General features: G+C 39.2%; 1 protein-coding gene across 1 annotated transcript; it reads left to right on the top strand.

The window, feature by feature from the left end:
* The first annotated feature begins 227 nt into the window (after window positions 1-227).
* On the top strand, window positions 228-12,330 carry RXYLT1 (ribitol xylosyltransferase 1). The gene is made up of 6 exons (XM_067314170.1): window positions 228-374; window positions 1,164-1,334; window positions 2,301-2,403; window positions 7,517-7,831; window positions 10,107-10,277; window positions 11,366-12,330. Exons 1-6 carry the CDS (start codon window positions 254-256, stop codon window positions 11,781-11,783), a joined length of 1,299 nt encoding a protein of 432 aa, XP_067170271.1. The 5' UTR covers window positions 228-253; the 3' UTR covers window positions 11,784-12,330.
* Window positions 12,331-15,848: the final 3,518 nt, after the last annotated feature.

Below are 15,848 nucleotides of genomic sequence, written 5' to 3'. Positions count from 1 at the left end.
GGCCACCGACCTGCCGCCGGTGCCCAGACAAGTGACTCCAGGCTTGTGGGCACCTCTTTACCTTCCTGCCGTGTCTCCGATGTTACAAAGACGATGACTTGGGGGGGGGGGGGTGAAGGGGGAGAGGCAGGTTATGGTACGGGGGGGCCCTGAGGCACGAAGCCCAGGGCCGAGGGCACCAGGGCCGGGCCGGGCCGGGCGCCCCGAGGCCCCTCCCGCCGCCCGCGGGCGCCCCCGCCCCGCGCCGGGCGGGATGCGAGGCGCTCGCCGGCGCCTCTGCTCCGCTTTGCTCGTCGCTTACGGCCTCTTCTCCCTCTACGCGGCCTACAGCGTCTTCCTCCGGCCCCGCCGCGCGGCGCGCCGCGGCCCGCGAGGTGAGAGTGGCGGCCGCGCCCGGCTGCGCGGGGGCGGCCGCGACTGCCCGCCCGGCGCTCCGGGCCGCCCCTCCGCCGGCGGGCGGCTTCGGGCGGGCGGCGCCGCGGCCGGGGGGCGCGGGCGGACGCCGCCGCCGCCGCGGCCCGGCGGAGAGAGGGGCTCGCTGCGCGCAGCCCGGGCCTCGGCGCCCCTCGCTCGGCCCGAGGGGCCGCGCTGCGTGCGGGGAAGCGCGGGCCGGGCCCAGGGGCGCCCTCCGCGGTGCGCTTCCCGAGGGCTGCCGCCGTGGCGGGCGGGGCCGGGAGCAGCCCCGGGCCCGGGCCGGGGCCGAGGCGTTGGGGGCCCGTGGCGGCGCCCCCCCCCGCCGCTGCGCGGCCTGCTGACGGCGGCCATTTCCTCGGTGGCTCGTGCGGCCCGGAAGCCGCCGCGGTGATGGCGGGGGCGGCCGGCGCCGCGCTGCTTCGCCTCTCTAATCTCGTTAGGTAGCGAAACTCTTCCCAGAGCTTTCACAGTGTAACGTTGTTAACGTCGTGTGTCCATCCCGAGCGAGCAAAGGCGCCTGCAGGTGGCCGACAGGAATAAAGCAACAGTGATCTGGGAATTACAGGCTCCAATTCGGCGCTTGGGGCCCTGTCTGCAAACCAGCTTTTGCTCTTCCCACCTCTCGAAGATGAAAACTCGTTTTTCTCAAGGGTTAGCTAGGCCATTTAGCATAAACAGAGTTGTCAGGGACATTGCTTGGCGTGGAATGGCTTTGTAAAGCTGGGGATCTTTGTGTTTCTGAACTACAGAACATGTTTCTTTGGGCAACGAGGAGTGGAACCCTTGGGAAGCGGATGAGAAAAATGAGCAGGCCGCCTCACAACAGAGATATGAAACTAATCTTAAAGTGATAAAAAATGTGAGATCTCACCTAGAACAAACCAGTCTTAGAGTGCAGATTTGGGGCAAAGCCGCAGTGGGTAAGCACATGTAATTGATGTGTCTATTAATCACTTAACCTTTCTGATACATTACTGTTCTCAGTTTTTCTTTCCTTAAATGACTATAATTTGTATATGATTAAATAATGTGGATATCTGCAAATGAAAAGCGTTGAGGAAGTGGTAACATTCAAAATTATGTTAACACCAACATAACAATAGTTAGGCTCTGGTTCTTAATATCAATTCTTTTAAAGACTGTTTTTTTACATTTGTCAAAATGGCACAAATGGCAGACAAACGCTGTTACTTTTTAAATTGAATCTAGCTCATAATATGACATAAATACAGGCACAAAGAATATCTTTTTTTCTGTCACATTTACACTTTGTGAAATAAAGCATTGTATGGTGGTGAATAAGGCATTTTGTGTACTGTAATACAGCTACCACTGATAAACTGGGGCTCAAGCTCCTCCTGACCTCTGTGACAACTGCTGAAGACACTTCATTGTTCTTATGTCAGCTTTTTTGAAAATGTAAAATTTTCAGCTTCACTTGAACTTTTATATGGCATTATAGAACACACTGGTATATTATGTGCTGCTGCATTCCATCATAAAAATTTGATGTATTTCACAAAAGCTTTCAAAGAATTACATTTGTCCGTAAAATGCTGATTAATATTTGTTCATTTTTTAAAGTGTTATATGTACCAGAAAGAGATGCTAACAGAAATGGTAGTGCGATATGTCTTCATACTGACTATCCTGACTGCCAAAGAATCCTTAAATGCCCTGATGTGTGAAATATCTTAACTAACTCCAAATCATACAGAATTTGGCAAGCAAAGTCCATATTATATAGAAAGCGCTGACATTTTTTTACCAAATTCTTATGTTATTATATGTATTTTTATCTCCCAGAAAAAATATTTTGCAGGAACTGTAAATTAGGCAAAATATGTGCATTAAAATTCTCCATCATATTTCCATCATTTATGTAGGTCTTTACCTTTGGCAACATATTTTTGAAGGGCTCCTTGAGCCAGCTGCTGTAACTGCACAGTGGAGAGAAGGAAGCCAAAAGGCAGGAAAAACGCATTTCAGGTACTAGCTGCATGATATTGGCTTAATTTGTATTAACTTTATATGTTGGAAACTTTATGAGAAGATACACAGGTACATTATTTTGTCCATCTCCTCAAAACGGCAATTATTTTAATGCCATCAGTGGCAAATAACCTTAATTTTATAGTGTTTTGATACCTGAGGAGCTTTTTCTTAGTTTTACCTTCAACTTGGACACTAGCTCCTATAAAAACATAAAGTTTAAATCAGTTACTAACATAGCAGATGTTAAAATTTGACAGGCTGATAAGAACTTTTTGTGCAAAGTACAGAAAACCTGCAAATCTATCTGCCTTTTTAAGGATTAGTCCTTAGAAATTAAATAGCTGAAGTTCACTTTCTAGTCAAACTAGAAAAGTTATTTTGTATTTTTTTGTGAGGAAGAATTAGTGTATGAATTTGGCTGCTTACTGATAAGAAAATTATTTTCTGGAACTGTTGACCTCTTTATTGTCTGACAGAGTCACAGAATATTTGGGGTTGAAAGGGACCTCTGGAGATCATCTGGCCCAACCCCCCTGCTCAAAGAGGGTCAGCTAGAGCAGCCTACCCAGGACCGTGTCCAGTCGGGTTTTGGATGTTACTAGAGATGGAGACTCAACAGCCTCTCTGGACAACCTGTTCCAGTGGCCAGCCACCCTCACAGTGAAGTGTTTTCCTGTGTTCAGATGGAGTTTCCTGTATTTCAGTGTGTGCCCATTGCCTCTTGTCTTGTCACTGGGCACCACTGAGAAAAGTCTCACTCCATCTTCTTTACACACTGCATCTTTCTCTTCTGTCGCGCAGGAGGATATCATAGAGCAGGGAGAGTCAACCTTCATACCATTAAGAATGACATTCCTAAATTTCTGTGCTTCTGAGAGTCGCACCCTCTATATTTTAACACTCACTGCTGCCTTCCCCCACTCCCAGTCCCTGATAGCCCCAGTTGTTCAGCAGTTTTCTTCTGTCCCATTCTCCTGTTGCCTTTATGCAAATTACAGCCATCTAGATTCATGTCAGATCACTGAGTGAAAGCATATGAGTCGGCAGACAAACTAGCAAAGATTTCATTACCTACCAAAGGATTTCCCAGAGAACATAATCTTCACCTGAATCCTCCAAACTCTCAAGGCAGCCTGCATCCTACATCTTCCTGGCCTGCGTAATTTTCCTGTGCCTTGAATCAGCATCCCACATTTAGTCCCAGCACTATGCAAGCGCAGAAGTCCATACCTGCTTTCCAGCAATGATTGCACTTCATATTTTTGCTGCACTTGTTGCCTGTGTAACTCCTTGGCCCTTAACACAGGTACAGCAGTTTGCTTGATCTGTGATCCAGAGGCCTGCTATAGGTAGTACACTGGCTCACCAACAGGAGAGTAGAGCAGTTGAGGAGTATGTGCAAGCCCTTGCCCTCCAGAAGCCCTATGAGAAGGCATGCACCCTGAGTTGTACCTAGCACCATGAACAGAAGACATAAGTATATAGTTGAGGAGCCACTTCAGCTGCTTTTGTGGTGCCTAGGGCAAGTAAACATATATGCGAGCTTAAGCTGTTCACAAGCCTTGCACATAGCAACAAGGTACTTTGGTGAGTGTTCTCACTATCTCCCTATTGAAGCTGTACCACCAAGTGGCAAACAGTGACAGCTTTCACATGGCCGGTGGGAAAAGGGTTGTGGAGTTTTGTGTAATGGTTAAGGCATTCATCTGAAAAAGGGAAACCTTTGTTCTCATCTCTTTTCCCACGGTGAACAGAGCAGGTATCAGAATGTAAAAAATACCTGCCAGTTCAGACCGGTGGTCAGTCTAGCAAAGACTTTAACCTTACAGTGGTGGTGGGAGATGCTGTTTAGGGAGATGTGAAACTGGCCACTGTCTGCAGTCCTTCCTCCTCATCTTCTTCCAGTTTTTGTGTTAGGGATGCTAGGAGTTACATCCCTGCTTATTCCCATTAGTGTGTGTTTATAGGCCTGTTACCCGTAAATTTGTCTAGTTCTTTTATGAATCTGCTGTTACTGTCTTCCTCCATAACATCCTTTGGCAGCAAACTGCAGATGTTCGCTATCTGCTGTATAAAAATGGACTTTATCACTTTTAAACCAATCTCCTACTAGTTTCTCTCCTGCTAGAACTGTCCTTAATTCTAGTAATGCAGGATTTGGTGAATGGCAATTCTCTAGTTACCCTATCCACCCTATCTTCTCCAAAGTGGAAGAGTCTCTAACTGTAAACTCTTTCCTCCCAAGACTGCTTCTCCATCCCCTCAGTCATTTTAGTTGCCCTACTCTGTAGATTTCCTCATTCCATTTTGTCCTTCTTGAGATGTAGAGTAATCAAGAGGTGGCATCAAAAGAGAGCTTGATTTTGTCTTCAGTACTCTTCCTGATGATGCCCAACACTAGTTGGTTTTTCAGCTGTTGCTGTGTGGTGAGCGAGTGATTTCAAACAACTGTTAATGATGACTTCTCCATTTGATATAATACTTCTTGTATTTTACATTATGTTTCTTGCTGCAGAGAATGGGTTGGGTGTGGGAATCTTCTCTGCTATGCCTTTGTCATCTCTTGAGTGTCTTTTTTATACCTTTGTCATCCAGTGGTCCCACCAATTCTGTAGCTGTCTTCCTGTTTTTGATATATTTAAAAAAACTTTACCTATCAACTTAAGCATCCTTTTACAAGGCAATTTTCAAATTGCTTTTTAACCTTCTTAATTTTCTGTTTACATTTGTTCTGCCATGTTTTGTGAGCTTTCCTGTCCTCCTTATTGGGGCAAGCTTTTCATTCTTTTTAAAATGTTAACCTTTTCCCTTTGACAACCTCCCTGACTTTTCTCTTAAGCCATTTGGGGTTTTTACTGGATTGCATTGTTTTCTTTTTGATTTGTGGCACACAATTTACTTGGGCTTCTTATACAATGTTTTTTAACAGCTTACAAGATGCTTGCAAGCTTCTTGTTGTTTAGACTACTCTTAAGGGTTTTCTTCTTCATTGTTTCATTTTTACATAGTTCCTTTATTTGGTATTGAATATTTCTGTGCTGGATTTATTTGGTATGCTCTCTTCTGCTACAGTATTAAACTTAATCATATCGTGATTGCTGTTACAGGGTGGCTGTCTGACTAATACCTTTGAACTAGGTCCTGGATATTACTGAAGACCCAGTCCAGAATAGCATCTTTTCATATGAGTACTAAGAATAGGAAGGAAAAGCAAGGACTTTCTAGGAAGCAGTCATTTGTTGAGTACAAAAATGTAATCTCTACACCTCATCCTGATGAGGTGCTAATACAATCTATATGTGAGTAGTGGATATCTCTTAGTGCTACAGCCTGTCTTAATTTTGCAGCTTCTCTGATCTCCCTTGCATTTCCTGACCACTATTGTTGTTATGATCAGGAGTTAATAGTACAACCCTAATACTATGCTTTATTATTAGAGTATTGGATTCCCATAGTGCTTCTTTTTTCCCCACTGTGGTTTTATGCTGTTAAACTTCATGTTTTTCATCACATGGGCCATTGCTTCCCTTTCTGTACATCCCATTTTTTCTCTGAAGTTGGTGGCCTTGCAATACTATGTCCATTGATTTAAACCCTTTCCCCCCGGGTTTCTTTTTCAAGGTGATCACTGGATAGAATACGTATCCTGTTGACTGTGTTAGGCATTCTGATGCTCAAAGTGTTATCTCTTAGGAATCCCAGTGCTGAGGGTGTGCTGGTGAGGATGTTAAGGTCCTTGTGCCCTATGGAGTATTTTTGAACTATATGTTAAACCTAGGATTCAGGCCTTGACCGGACTTGCATTTAAGTTATTAAAAGTCTTGGGCCAAATCACAGGTCTCATGAGCCTTGTCTCCAGAATACTCTCACTGAGCCAGGAGTGTGTCAGCTTAGCTCAGGTTTAGAATATGCTTGCATGAGGCTAGGCTGTTTCAGATATCCTCACTGGAGTAGTTTCTGCTGCTTTTGCTGGGAATTTTCTTTTCCTCACCAGGCATATTTATCCTTGAACTGAAACTAGCTGTCAACCTAAGCACTTCATGGGTTAATTTAGAATGAGCAGGTGTTTTAAGTTTAACTGGAAGTTGAAAGCCTGTAGTAATGCAGAAGACCTAAAAAACCAACACTTCATGGATTTCTGAAAAAAAGGTTTACAATTTTTTCCCCCACCACTCTTTTTTTCCCAAGCTGTGTAATCACTAACACTTTGAGTTCAGTCAATAGTCTTAACACAGCAGTTAGCTGAAGCAGGAGCCAGCAAACATTGGTTACTTCATGACAGTACATTAATGGCATTTAGGATTTTGTTATATGACTGAAATTCCTCTGTTAGAATAGAGTGTGCAACATCTAGAAATGCAGTTTTATACTGAAAATGCTTGTGCTGCCTAGCTTGTATCAAAGCCTGGAGTTTGATCCAGGTTATACAAGCAACATATGTTTACCTTTAGATAAATTATTAACAGATTCTACACTAGAATCAGATTACTCAGTCTCTTTGTTGGTCTAACCCTGACTTATCCATAATTACACAAAAGATCTGTAATACACCAGACCATCCAAACAACTGTTTCTTATAAGACTGTCTCTTAATATGCTGTTACAGATTTTTTCTTTATATATACATATATATATATTTATATATACAGATTATATATGTACTATACAGATTACAGATTTTTGAGGGGTCTTCTCTCTTGTTCTTAAACAGTATTTGTTGGTTATTTCTGGAATGGATAAAATGTTTGTCATTTCATGAATAACAAAGCACATCCTTTTTTTAAGTTGATTGATTTATCCACATTTTAATGTTTGAATATGGTATTAGTTCTGATTTATTGACAAAATACCCTATTTCCATTTAAGTCTAAATCTCCTTATTTTTCATAATAAAGCAAAAGGCAAGCTTTATTCCTGTGTTATAGCTGTAGACATTAACAACAGGAATTGTTGCACAGTTGCACGGTTACATTACAGTATATTGCATTTACTTTATAGAAGAAAAAGTCCTTAGAGTACAGACTGTGTAGTAAAGATATTTAGAGGATTAGATAATGTTGATAATTTGTCTTAAAGGTGTTTGGTCTTTGTATTTTGGTTTTCACAGCTTCATCACTGGTCCATCTGTAGTTCCTGGATACTTCTCAGTAGAAGCTGATAATGTGGTGCTAGTTCTGAATGGAAGAGAAAAAGCAAAGATCACTTATGCCACTCAGTGGTTGCATTACGCACAAACTTTAATTCAAACTCGCAAGATACAGCATGTTGCTGTTGTGCTACTTGGAAATGAGCAGTGCAACAATGAATGGATTCAACCATACCTGAAAAAACATGGAGGATTTGTAAATCTACTGTTTGTAACATATGACTATACGTTGGTAAATGAAGAAGATATTTTCCAGTGGCCTTTAGGAGTAGCTACGTAAGTGCTATAGACACAAATTATAGTTAAGACTTACTTGTTATGCAAGCATGAGGAATGGAAAATACCTCTGAATGTTACTGCACTGTCCAAAATGATTATACTAACGAAACTGTGGAACATGATTCTATTTGATTTTCTAAATCAAGCGTTAGAATCTTTAGAAATTACATTTTGAAATTAAAATAATAAACAGGAATGCCAGGATTTAGGAAGCTCTATGGAAAGGGAACCTTTGTCTAGTAGTGTTTTTTGTTTGTTTATTTTTCCTTCGGTAGATCTGTTCTTGACATTTATTGTAACTGCTGATGTAACATGGGGATTTAAGATTTTTATATAATCAGGTTTCAACTAGTGCTTGTTTAGGACAGGAAAGGATTAGTACTGGTGATACATTTTTGTTTTTTTCTTTCTTTTGTGGCTCATAAAAAGAAATTGCCTCTGCCTCCCTTCTGTAATTGGTATACTCCAGTATCGCAGTAAGACGCAATTCTCCAGTAGCCTAAGCTGGTTTAACTGCTTCCTCACAAAAGCTTTTTGCTATACTTAGTGCTCAGGCTAGTTATGTGGAGTAGAAGCAGGTTTAGTTCAGTTAGATACATCTTTTCCCAAGGTTACCCACCTTTAACAGAGTTATTCCAGTTGCAGTGTTTTAGCTACTTGTAATGGTAATAAAAGATGAAAAGAATGCAGGATTATTTTCATATCTTGTGTTGAATTTGAATTTCCTGTCTTGTATTGAGCTAGCTTGCAAGCTGTATGGAGCTGTATGGTTGTGGTTGGTTACACTGATGATTTTACATTGGTTTTCATTCAGTTTGATCTGTGCAGATTGCAAAAAGGTGTTTAGGCTAAATCATTCACTCAGCAGCAGTTTATCCTAAATCTGTGCTACCATTTCCAATGCTTTTCCCACAATTAGTTAAATACATTCATCTGCTTTATAAGAGAGAAAATATTGCAGATTTTGACTGATTTTTATACATAGATTAAATTTGCTCTGTGTTATTAAAATACAGTAGATTTGGATTCTTGAAAGTGTCAGAGAATTAATGGTATTAATGGTATTATTTCTAAGCAAAAAGTAGTTGATTTTTGAGGTGCCAAGATTAAGATGACAATTGGATAACAAAGCAACAACGGTTACAGTAGTAGACTGGGGTGTGTAGCTGCATGGAGAAACATAAATCAGGTATCGGAATGGGACTTTGCAGCTGTTGATGTAAAAGCTGTAAAAGCCATATGAATGGGCAAGGTTTTCCAAATGAAGAAAGAAGAGAAAGACGTAGTATGCTGCAAAAACATTTGGTATGAAGAAAAGTGATTCTCTGAGAATAGCGAATTAACATTCTCAGTTCTCCTTCTTGTTTGAAAGGACTGTTCATCTAAATTTGGAGAGATGAAGAAAGTGAGTATGTCTTCAGGACCATTAAAGTTGATTTAGAAATCAGTGTGAGATAAAATGAAATAGAGACTAGCTTTGAAACCAGTAAAGAATGGAATCAGGATACAGCTTTCTTACAAAAAAATTCTCATTGCAATAATATAAGGAGAAATAACAGGGAAATAGTATGGTGATCCATTAAAAATAATGAAACTAGAAGGAATATCTATCTTAATTTGAGAATGCGAAGGAGAAAAATAAAAGACTTTTTACCATTCATCTGTTCCAGAAAAAATACTAAATAAACTTTTATAATGAAAAAGTTTGTACCAGCTCCTCAGCTGAAGCAGTGTTTCACTAGCTGTCATATTGACTAAAATTAGTGATTTAGGAGTAGCCAAAAGATTAGATTAATGTAGTCCACAAAGATCAAAGTGAAATATTCCTTTGAGAGGGTACCAGTGATATTTTCAGCTGATAGGCATATTCAGAGATTCAGGTAGCTGAGATATTGACTCTGTAATAACCATTAACCTGCCCATTTCTGTCAAAAATAGTATTTGCATTGAGAAAAGCTGCTTTCGAAAAAATGCATTTCTTAAGGACATTTTGTAACATATATATATAATTTCTTTGATGCTAAGAGGAGACATAGTCTTCTAGAATGTCTGAAGAGAGCAGGGGCCACAAATAAATAAAGAGTAAAGATCAGCGTTTAGGTCAGGATGTTTACTGGTTTGCTTACAGGTCTGTCTGTAGTTACAGATTTGGAATGGTAATAAATCAGCATTTTTAACTTTAAAATCTGCTACAGTAAACATGAAATGGTGCAAAATGTTTTTTCTCTGCCATAAAACATATCATTAACTAATGTGTATGTTCTCATTACAGCTACAGAAATTTTCCAGTTGTAGAACCCAGCTGGTCATTGCTACATGATCCAAGATCTTATCTGTGTAATTTTTTAGGAACAGTTTATAAAAACTCTTCTAGGGAAACCCTACTGGAAATTCTGAAACAGGATGGGCTTGATAAACTTTGCTGGATTGCAGCCAGAGAACAGTAAGAGCTTTGATTTACTTCATGAAAATACTCTGACTTTCTTTCCTCATTCATTATTACTAACCTTTTCTTCAGTGTTAAAAAATATTACAAATAAAGATAACCAGTCATAAATGAAACAGAACATTGCCAAGTCTTTCTGTGTAGATCTTCAGTAACAACAGCCTTGATGTTGCAATATATTACGCAAAGTATAATTTTAAATACATAGAAAAAATATATATATACTTACTATATATAAAGACAGTCATTTTGTTCTTAGACACATTTGATTATGGTGGGAGGAAAAATACTTGTCTTGCACATTGTGCATATTAATGACCTACCAGAGGAAGAAAAGACAACTGTGTTTTGTTGAGTTAGTTCTATATAAGTGAGTGGATTTGATCTTTTGTTTCAAGTAAGTAGACAGATCTTTTGACTAATAGGAGTAGGGTTCTGATTGTATTTATTAATTTTCCCAAGCAACACCTGTAAAATGTTTGGTAACAGGCACAGTAGTGCTTAAGAAGACCTTGGCTGTGCTGACAAAGAATCTCAGATTTTATCTGTGCCATAAACTGTTTCACAAAGTTCCAAGGCACTCTAGGCAGACTGACAGGGTTAACAGATCACTTTACATCATGATTTTTGAAGAGTAAACTTCTACTGATTTAAAATATTTGGGGCAAAAAAGTTTCATTAAAAAGTCCATCAAATATCTCCCAACATGTCTGTTTCTGAACTCTGCTGTGAAGTAAGTTGATACATGCTTCATGTGAATAATGCAAAAGACTTTAAAATGAAGTTTCAATTTGTCTCTTATACTTCTAAGTACTAATAATTTCTTAAAAGGACCATATCTAAAAAATGTTATCATCTCTTCTTAATAGTGATTTTTCTATAAATATTTTTGGAAGACTATTTAATAATATGTAGGTTTAAAAATAAAAGCCTATTGGTTGTGTGTGTGCGTGTATGTAAAATGTTTACATCCACATGTTCATAAATGTCATAAATAATTGAAATTATAGCATATCTCTCCCTTTCATTATAATGCATTTATGCCTGTCAAAAAATGTTAATTTTCAACCCCTTTATTTTCCTAGATGGCAGCCTCAAGAAACAAATGAAAGTTTCAGAAACTATCAAGATGCTTTGCTGCAGAGTGATTTGACATTGTGCCCAGTGGGAGTAAATACAGAATGCTATAGAATATATGAAGCTTGTTCATATGGATCTCTGCCAGTTGTAGAAGATGTAATGACACCAGGTGACTGTGGAAATTCATCAATGTATCACAGCGCTCCACTGCAATTACTAAAGACCATGGGGGCTCCATTTATCTTTATTAAAAACTGGAAAGAGCTTCCTGCTGTTCTAGAGAAAGAAAAAAAAAAGAGTTTACAAGAAAAGATTCAGAGGAGAAGAAAGCTGATAGAATGGTATCGAAACTTCAAAGCATGGATGAGACAGAAATTCATTAATACTTTGGAAAATTCATTTTTACCCAGTGATAAAGGATAAATTGCCCCTTTTGAAAATCTAAAATAGATTGAAAGCTTAATTTCCATTAACCTTCCAATGAAGCTTTTATACAAAAAAAGAAATCTCACAAGGCATTCCTTTTGATGTCAGCAGAGTTGCGCTAGTTTAGCCAGGAGCTAAGTTTGTCCCTCCATCCTTAACCATTTTCAGAGGGGATGTTGACTTGGAAGGGTAGTAGTCTGCAAGGATGACAACAGTAATTTTATTACTAATTTTACAATTTCCATGTTGTCTCTTGACTTACTAAAAATTTTTAGAATATTTTTGAGCATGTGAACTTGTTAAATCCAACATGAGAACAACATTTGTGTTTGAAAGAGAAGCATGAAAGCTGAATGGTACAGAATAATGTATTATGAAGACATAAAAAGTATGGTTAATGCAAATTTACCAGGTGTAGCACAATCCTTAAGATATATCCTGGTAAGTATTTGTTTTGAAAATGTGAACTGTTTGATTGATATGTTTCATTTCCAAGAAAATAGCCATAAAGCTAATTAAACACTCTGTGTGGAATAAAAATGTATATTTCAAGGTAAAAACTGAGAATTATTTCTTAAAAGCATTTAGTAGCAGTATGTTTTTCCTTTAATTTCATTTATCAAAATATCTTCCTTTCATTTCCATTTAATTTTAGGACTTATCTTTTGGAAGTTATTTTGAGGGAGCATTCATTACCTGCAGTTACGGCTGTATGTTTTGAACAGTAGGTCTTAAACATGAACCTGCATGTAGCTTACCTCATTCTCAAAATCTGCTGTAACTATCACCTCCAAAGGACGGTAGAAGTATTACATGTTATGATACTACGTGTACAACAGTTTCAATGCTTTTCTTTAAATGTGGCCAAAGGAATCTATTATTCTTGTACATCAGAAATGTATATGTGCTGTGCTTTTCAGTGAGTTAGGCCAAGCTGCTTTACTGCATACAAAACTTTGGCATCCTGAAAGTGGTACAGCAGCCAATGTTCTCTGTCTTTGAATACCAGCATGCCATATGGGTTTATTCTCATATGTGAATTCAAAAGCCAGTGCAACTCTACTGCTAAATAATATTCATTATTGGAATGATACCATCTAGTTTTGGAATATGTGTCATACAGGAGGATTTATGTGATATTTTTCAGTTTTCTTACATTCCATCCTGTGTAAAAATATCGCCAGTGGATTTTAGTTTGCTAAGAACAGATGATATTCACAGTGGCTGCTTTAGATCTGGAATAAGGTGTGTTTCAGAACACCTAGATTGAGGAGTTTGTGTTCCTTATACAGTCAGGAGAGAAACAGATGCTCTCAGAAGACAAAAATATAAATCCAAATAATCTGAATCGCATATCTAGCATGAATTTCCTATGATTATCACCCATCTATTGTGCCTGAAGCATGCCTACATCATGCAATTGCAATACGATGCAAACACACTGCAGTCAGCTGAGACTGGAAGAAGTAGAGCTATCACAGTTCTGCAATGAGTTGATGAGCACTGCTTAGAGGTGGAGCTTGTTAGATCAAATTTACAGTAACGTTGCTGTACTGTTTGAGGATCTGAGATAGCATCTACACAGTAGTACACAGCACTTAGAGGGTTAGAGGAAGCTTGGGGATCTCTGCACTAGTATACTGTGCATGTAGACATTTCTATGATTTCCTTTTACTAGAATCTTTTTTTTCCTGCACAAGCTACAAAACTCCAGAGCAATGACCTAGAGGAACATTTTTCAACCTGTAGTCTGCAAAGCTTTAGGCATTCCTGAAGGATTTAAAGGGACTGCAAAAGAGAGCTAGGACAGGTAAGTCTTTATCAGTCAGATTAAATTCTTATAAAAGGATCTGCACCTCCTAAAGATTTTAAGGTTTGCAAATCAAAAAGTTTGAAAAGCAGTAAAATGTGTTACACAGTCACCAAAGGAAGAAACATGGTGGTACTCATGTTTATATCTGAGTAAACACATATGAGTTTATTTCTAAACTTTCATGTGGCAATTATATCTTAAGGGAGGCCAAAGCATGCAAAAGAGTTTTAGCAGAATTTCGCCTTGCAGCAGCTTGCCTGTTCTTAGAGTTCAAAGAGAAGTAATTCACATTATAGCTATATTTAGCCAATCCTTGACATTTTAAATTCACCTGCTTCAGTCCAACAGGAATTGGTGCTGGAAGTTTTTTTCTTTTTCATTCTATTTCTAGTGCTAATTGAGCAAAGAATCAAAACATCTTGAAGCAAAGGGAGAGTTCTTAACATTAGGCAGATTGCTAATATTTTAATTGCTTCCTTATTCCACAGTCCAACTCGTGAGAGATTATAGTTCCCTTGTTCGTTATTTCCTAATCTTTTCTGATTTGGAAAAATTGTCACCTCTGTTCTGTCTGGATCCAGCTTCTCACTTTGTTCTTACCCCACAACCACCATTGCCTTATCTCCACCATCTCTAAACACTCCCCTCCTTTGCAGCCCCAGGACTTTCTGCCCATTGTCCCATTTTGGGACATTGCTCTGGCTGGTCATCTGCAAAGACTTGATGGGTCAGGGATACTAGGTTTTCTGCTGGATTCTAGCTGCTTCTGTTTGTCACATAATATACTACCCATACGGCAGTTGTGTTTGGTTAAAGTGGGAGTATTTTATGATTTGGAAATAGAAAGCCCATGCAATTGTGATTGTCATTGTAAGGACCATGAGAACATACTCTAAAATGGGGTCATCACTGTAGAAGAACTTTTAAAGGAAGAGTGGAGATTTGAAGGAAGAAGAGGAGAACGTAGTTTGAGTAGCCCAGGCATAAGATCTGACATGCTACAAATTGAGGAGGGAAGTGAAATGTATGTTGGGAGAACTGGAGGAGGAGAATGCTCATAGGAAAAAAGAACCAGAAATAACTCAATACTGTATGAGGGGCCTTACCAACAGATGACAAGACAAAGAAGGAGGCTAATGAGGGACTCAAATCAGAGATAAGGTCTCATCAGTGGTAGAGTAAACTGAAAAGAAGGGAAGTAGTCAAGCCACTGGACAAAGATAGCTAACCCCTACATGAGATCTCCAGGTGGGAGTAGATAGCAACTCTGCTGACAGTGAATAAGTAAATAATCAATTTAGTTGTTTAATATTGAGAGGTAAATGTGCGTTCTGTTTTTAGCCCTCTAGTTAGAGATGGTGAAGCAAGCAAGATTTTGCAGAACATAGAACAAGGGCTTGAGGCCTTTGGTAACCACACACCATCTCTGCAAGAAAGGGAATTCTTAACAGAACTGAACCTTTCTTGACTCAAAAGACTACCAACTGCAACAGCAAATGTTACGCAGATTGATAATTATGCAGTATTTTGCATCATACTTATATTTGTATGATGAATATATCACACTACCAGTTTCACTGTCAGTGGTACTGCCTGCTGATGAAGACTTCATAAATTAAACTGGATTACATGCTGTATGAAAAGACTGAGACCTAGCTTCTCACAATGTAGCTTATTTCAGTCACTCTGAAGTCATTTTTAATCCATTAAGAACAGCTATGAATACACAGAGTGAGCTGTTTAAAAGCTCAGCTTCTGAAGACTGCTGTGTTTCCAAAGAAATGTTACCAGCCTTTGTAATAGTTGATAATCCCCTAGATAAGGAAGTAGCTTGCAAAAGATCAAGCTGCTGATCATTTACCATTCTTAGTTGGTATAGGATATTACAATAGATAGGTATTTCAGTATTTTTAGATATTGTCTTTCAATGTCTAAAAATAATAAGAGCGATGCAACTAGAAGTTCTGTAGAAGCCTTTGTCACAGTAATCATTAAATATGCATTAGGGTCCTTGTGTGCCAGTATCACCAGTTTCTTGGCTACTGTCCTCACCAAAATGTTTGAGAAATCACAGAAATAAAACTGTTACTTCTTGGCAAACTTGCATGTAGTAATAACCTCTAAAAGCTGGGCAAACTCAGAAGCAGCTCCCATACTATAGCGTCCTAAAATATTGCTAGGCATTCTTCCTATTGGGAATGAGAGAAATGAATGATAGATGAACAAAGTTATATTTATTTCTGGCATAT

Source organism: Apteryx mantelli, chromosome 1 (assembly GCF_036417845.1).
Source record: "Apteryx mantelli isolate bAptMan1 chromosome 1, bAptMan1.hap1, whole genome shotgun sequence".
Lineage (NCBI taxonomy): Eukaryota > Metazoa > Chordata > Aves > Apterygiformes > Apterygidae > Apteryx > Apteryx mantelli.
The sequence above is the reverse complement of the archived record's forward strand: the minus strand, read 5'-3'. Positions and strand labels throughout refer to the sequence as shown.

Excerpts from the sequence above, each read along its gene's own strand:
- RXYLT1 (XM_067314170.1), top strand. The coding sequence starts at position 254 with ATGCGAGGCGCTCGCCGGCGCCTCTGCTCCGCTTTGCTCGTCGCTTAC. Across the intron at positions 2,404-7,516 it reads GCAGGAAAAACGCATTTCAG|CTTCATCACTGGTCCATCTG; the intron begins GTACTAGCTGCA and ends TGGTTTTCACAG. Across the intron at positions 7,832-10,106 it reads TGGCCTTTAGGAGTAGCTAC|CTACAGAAATTTTCCAGTTG; the intron begins GTAAGTGCTATA and ends TTCTCATTACAG.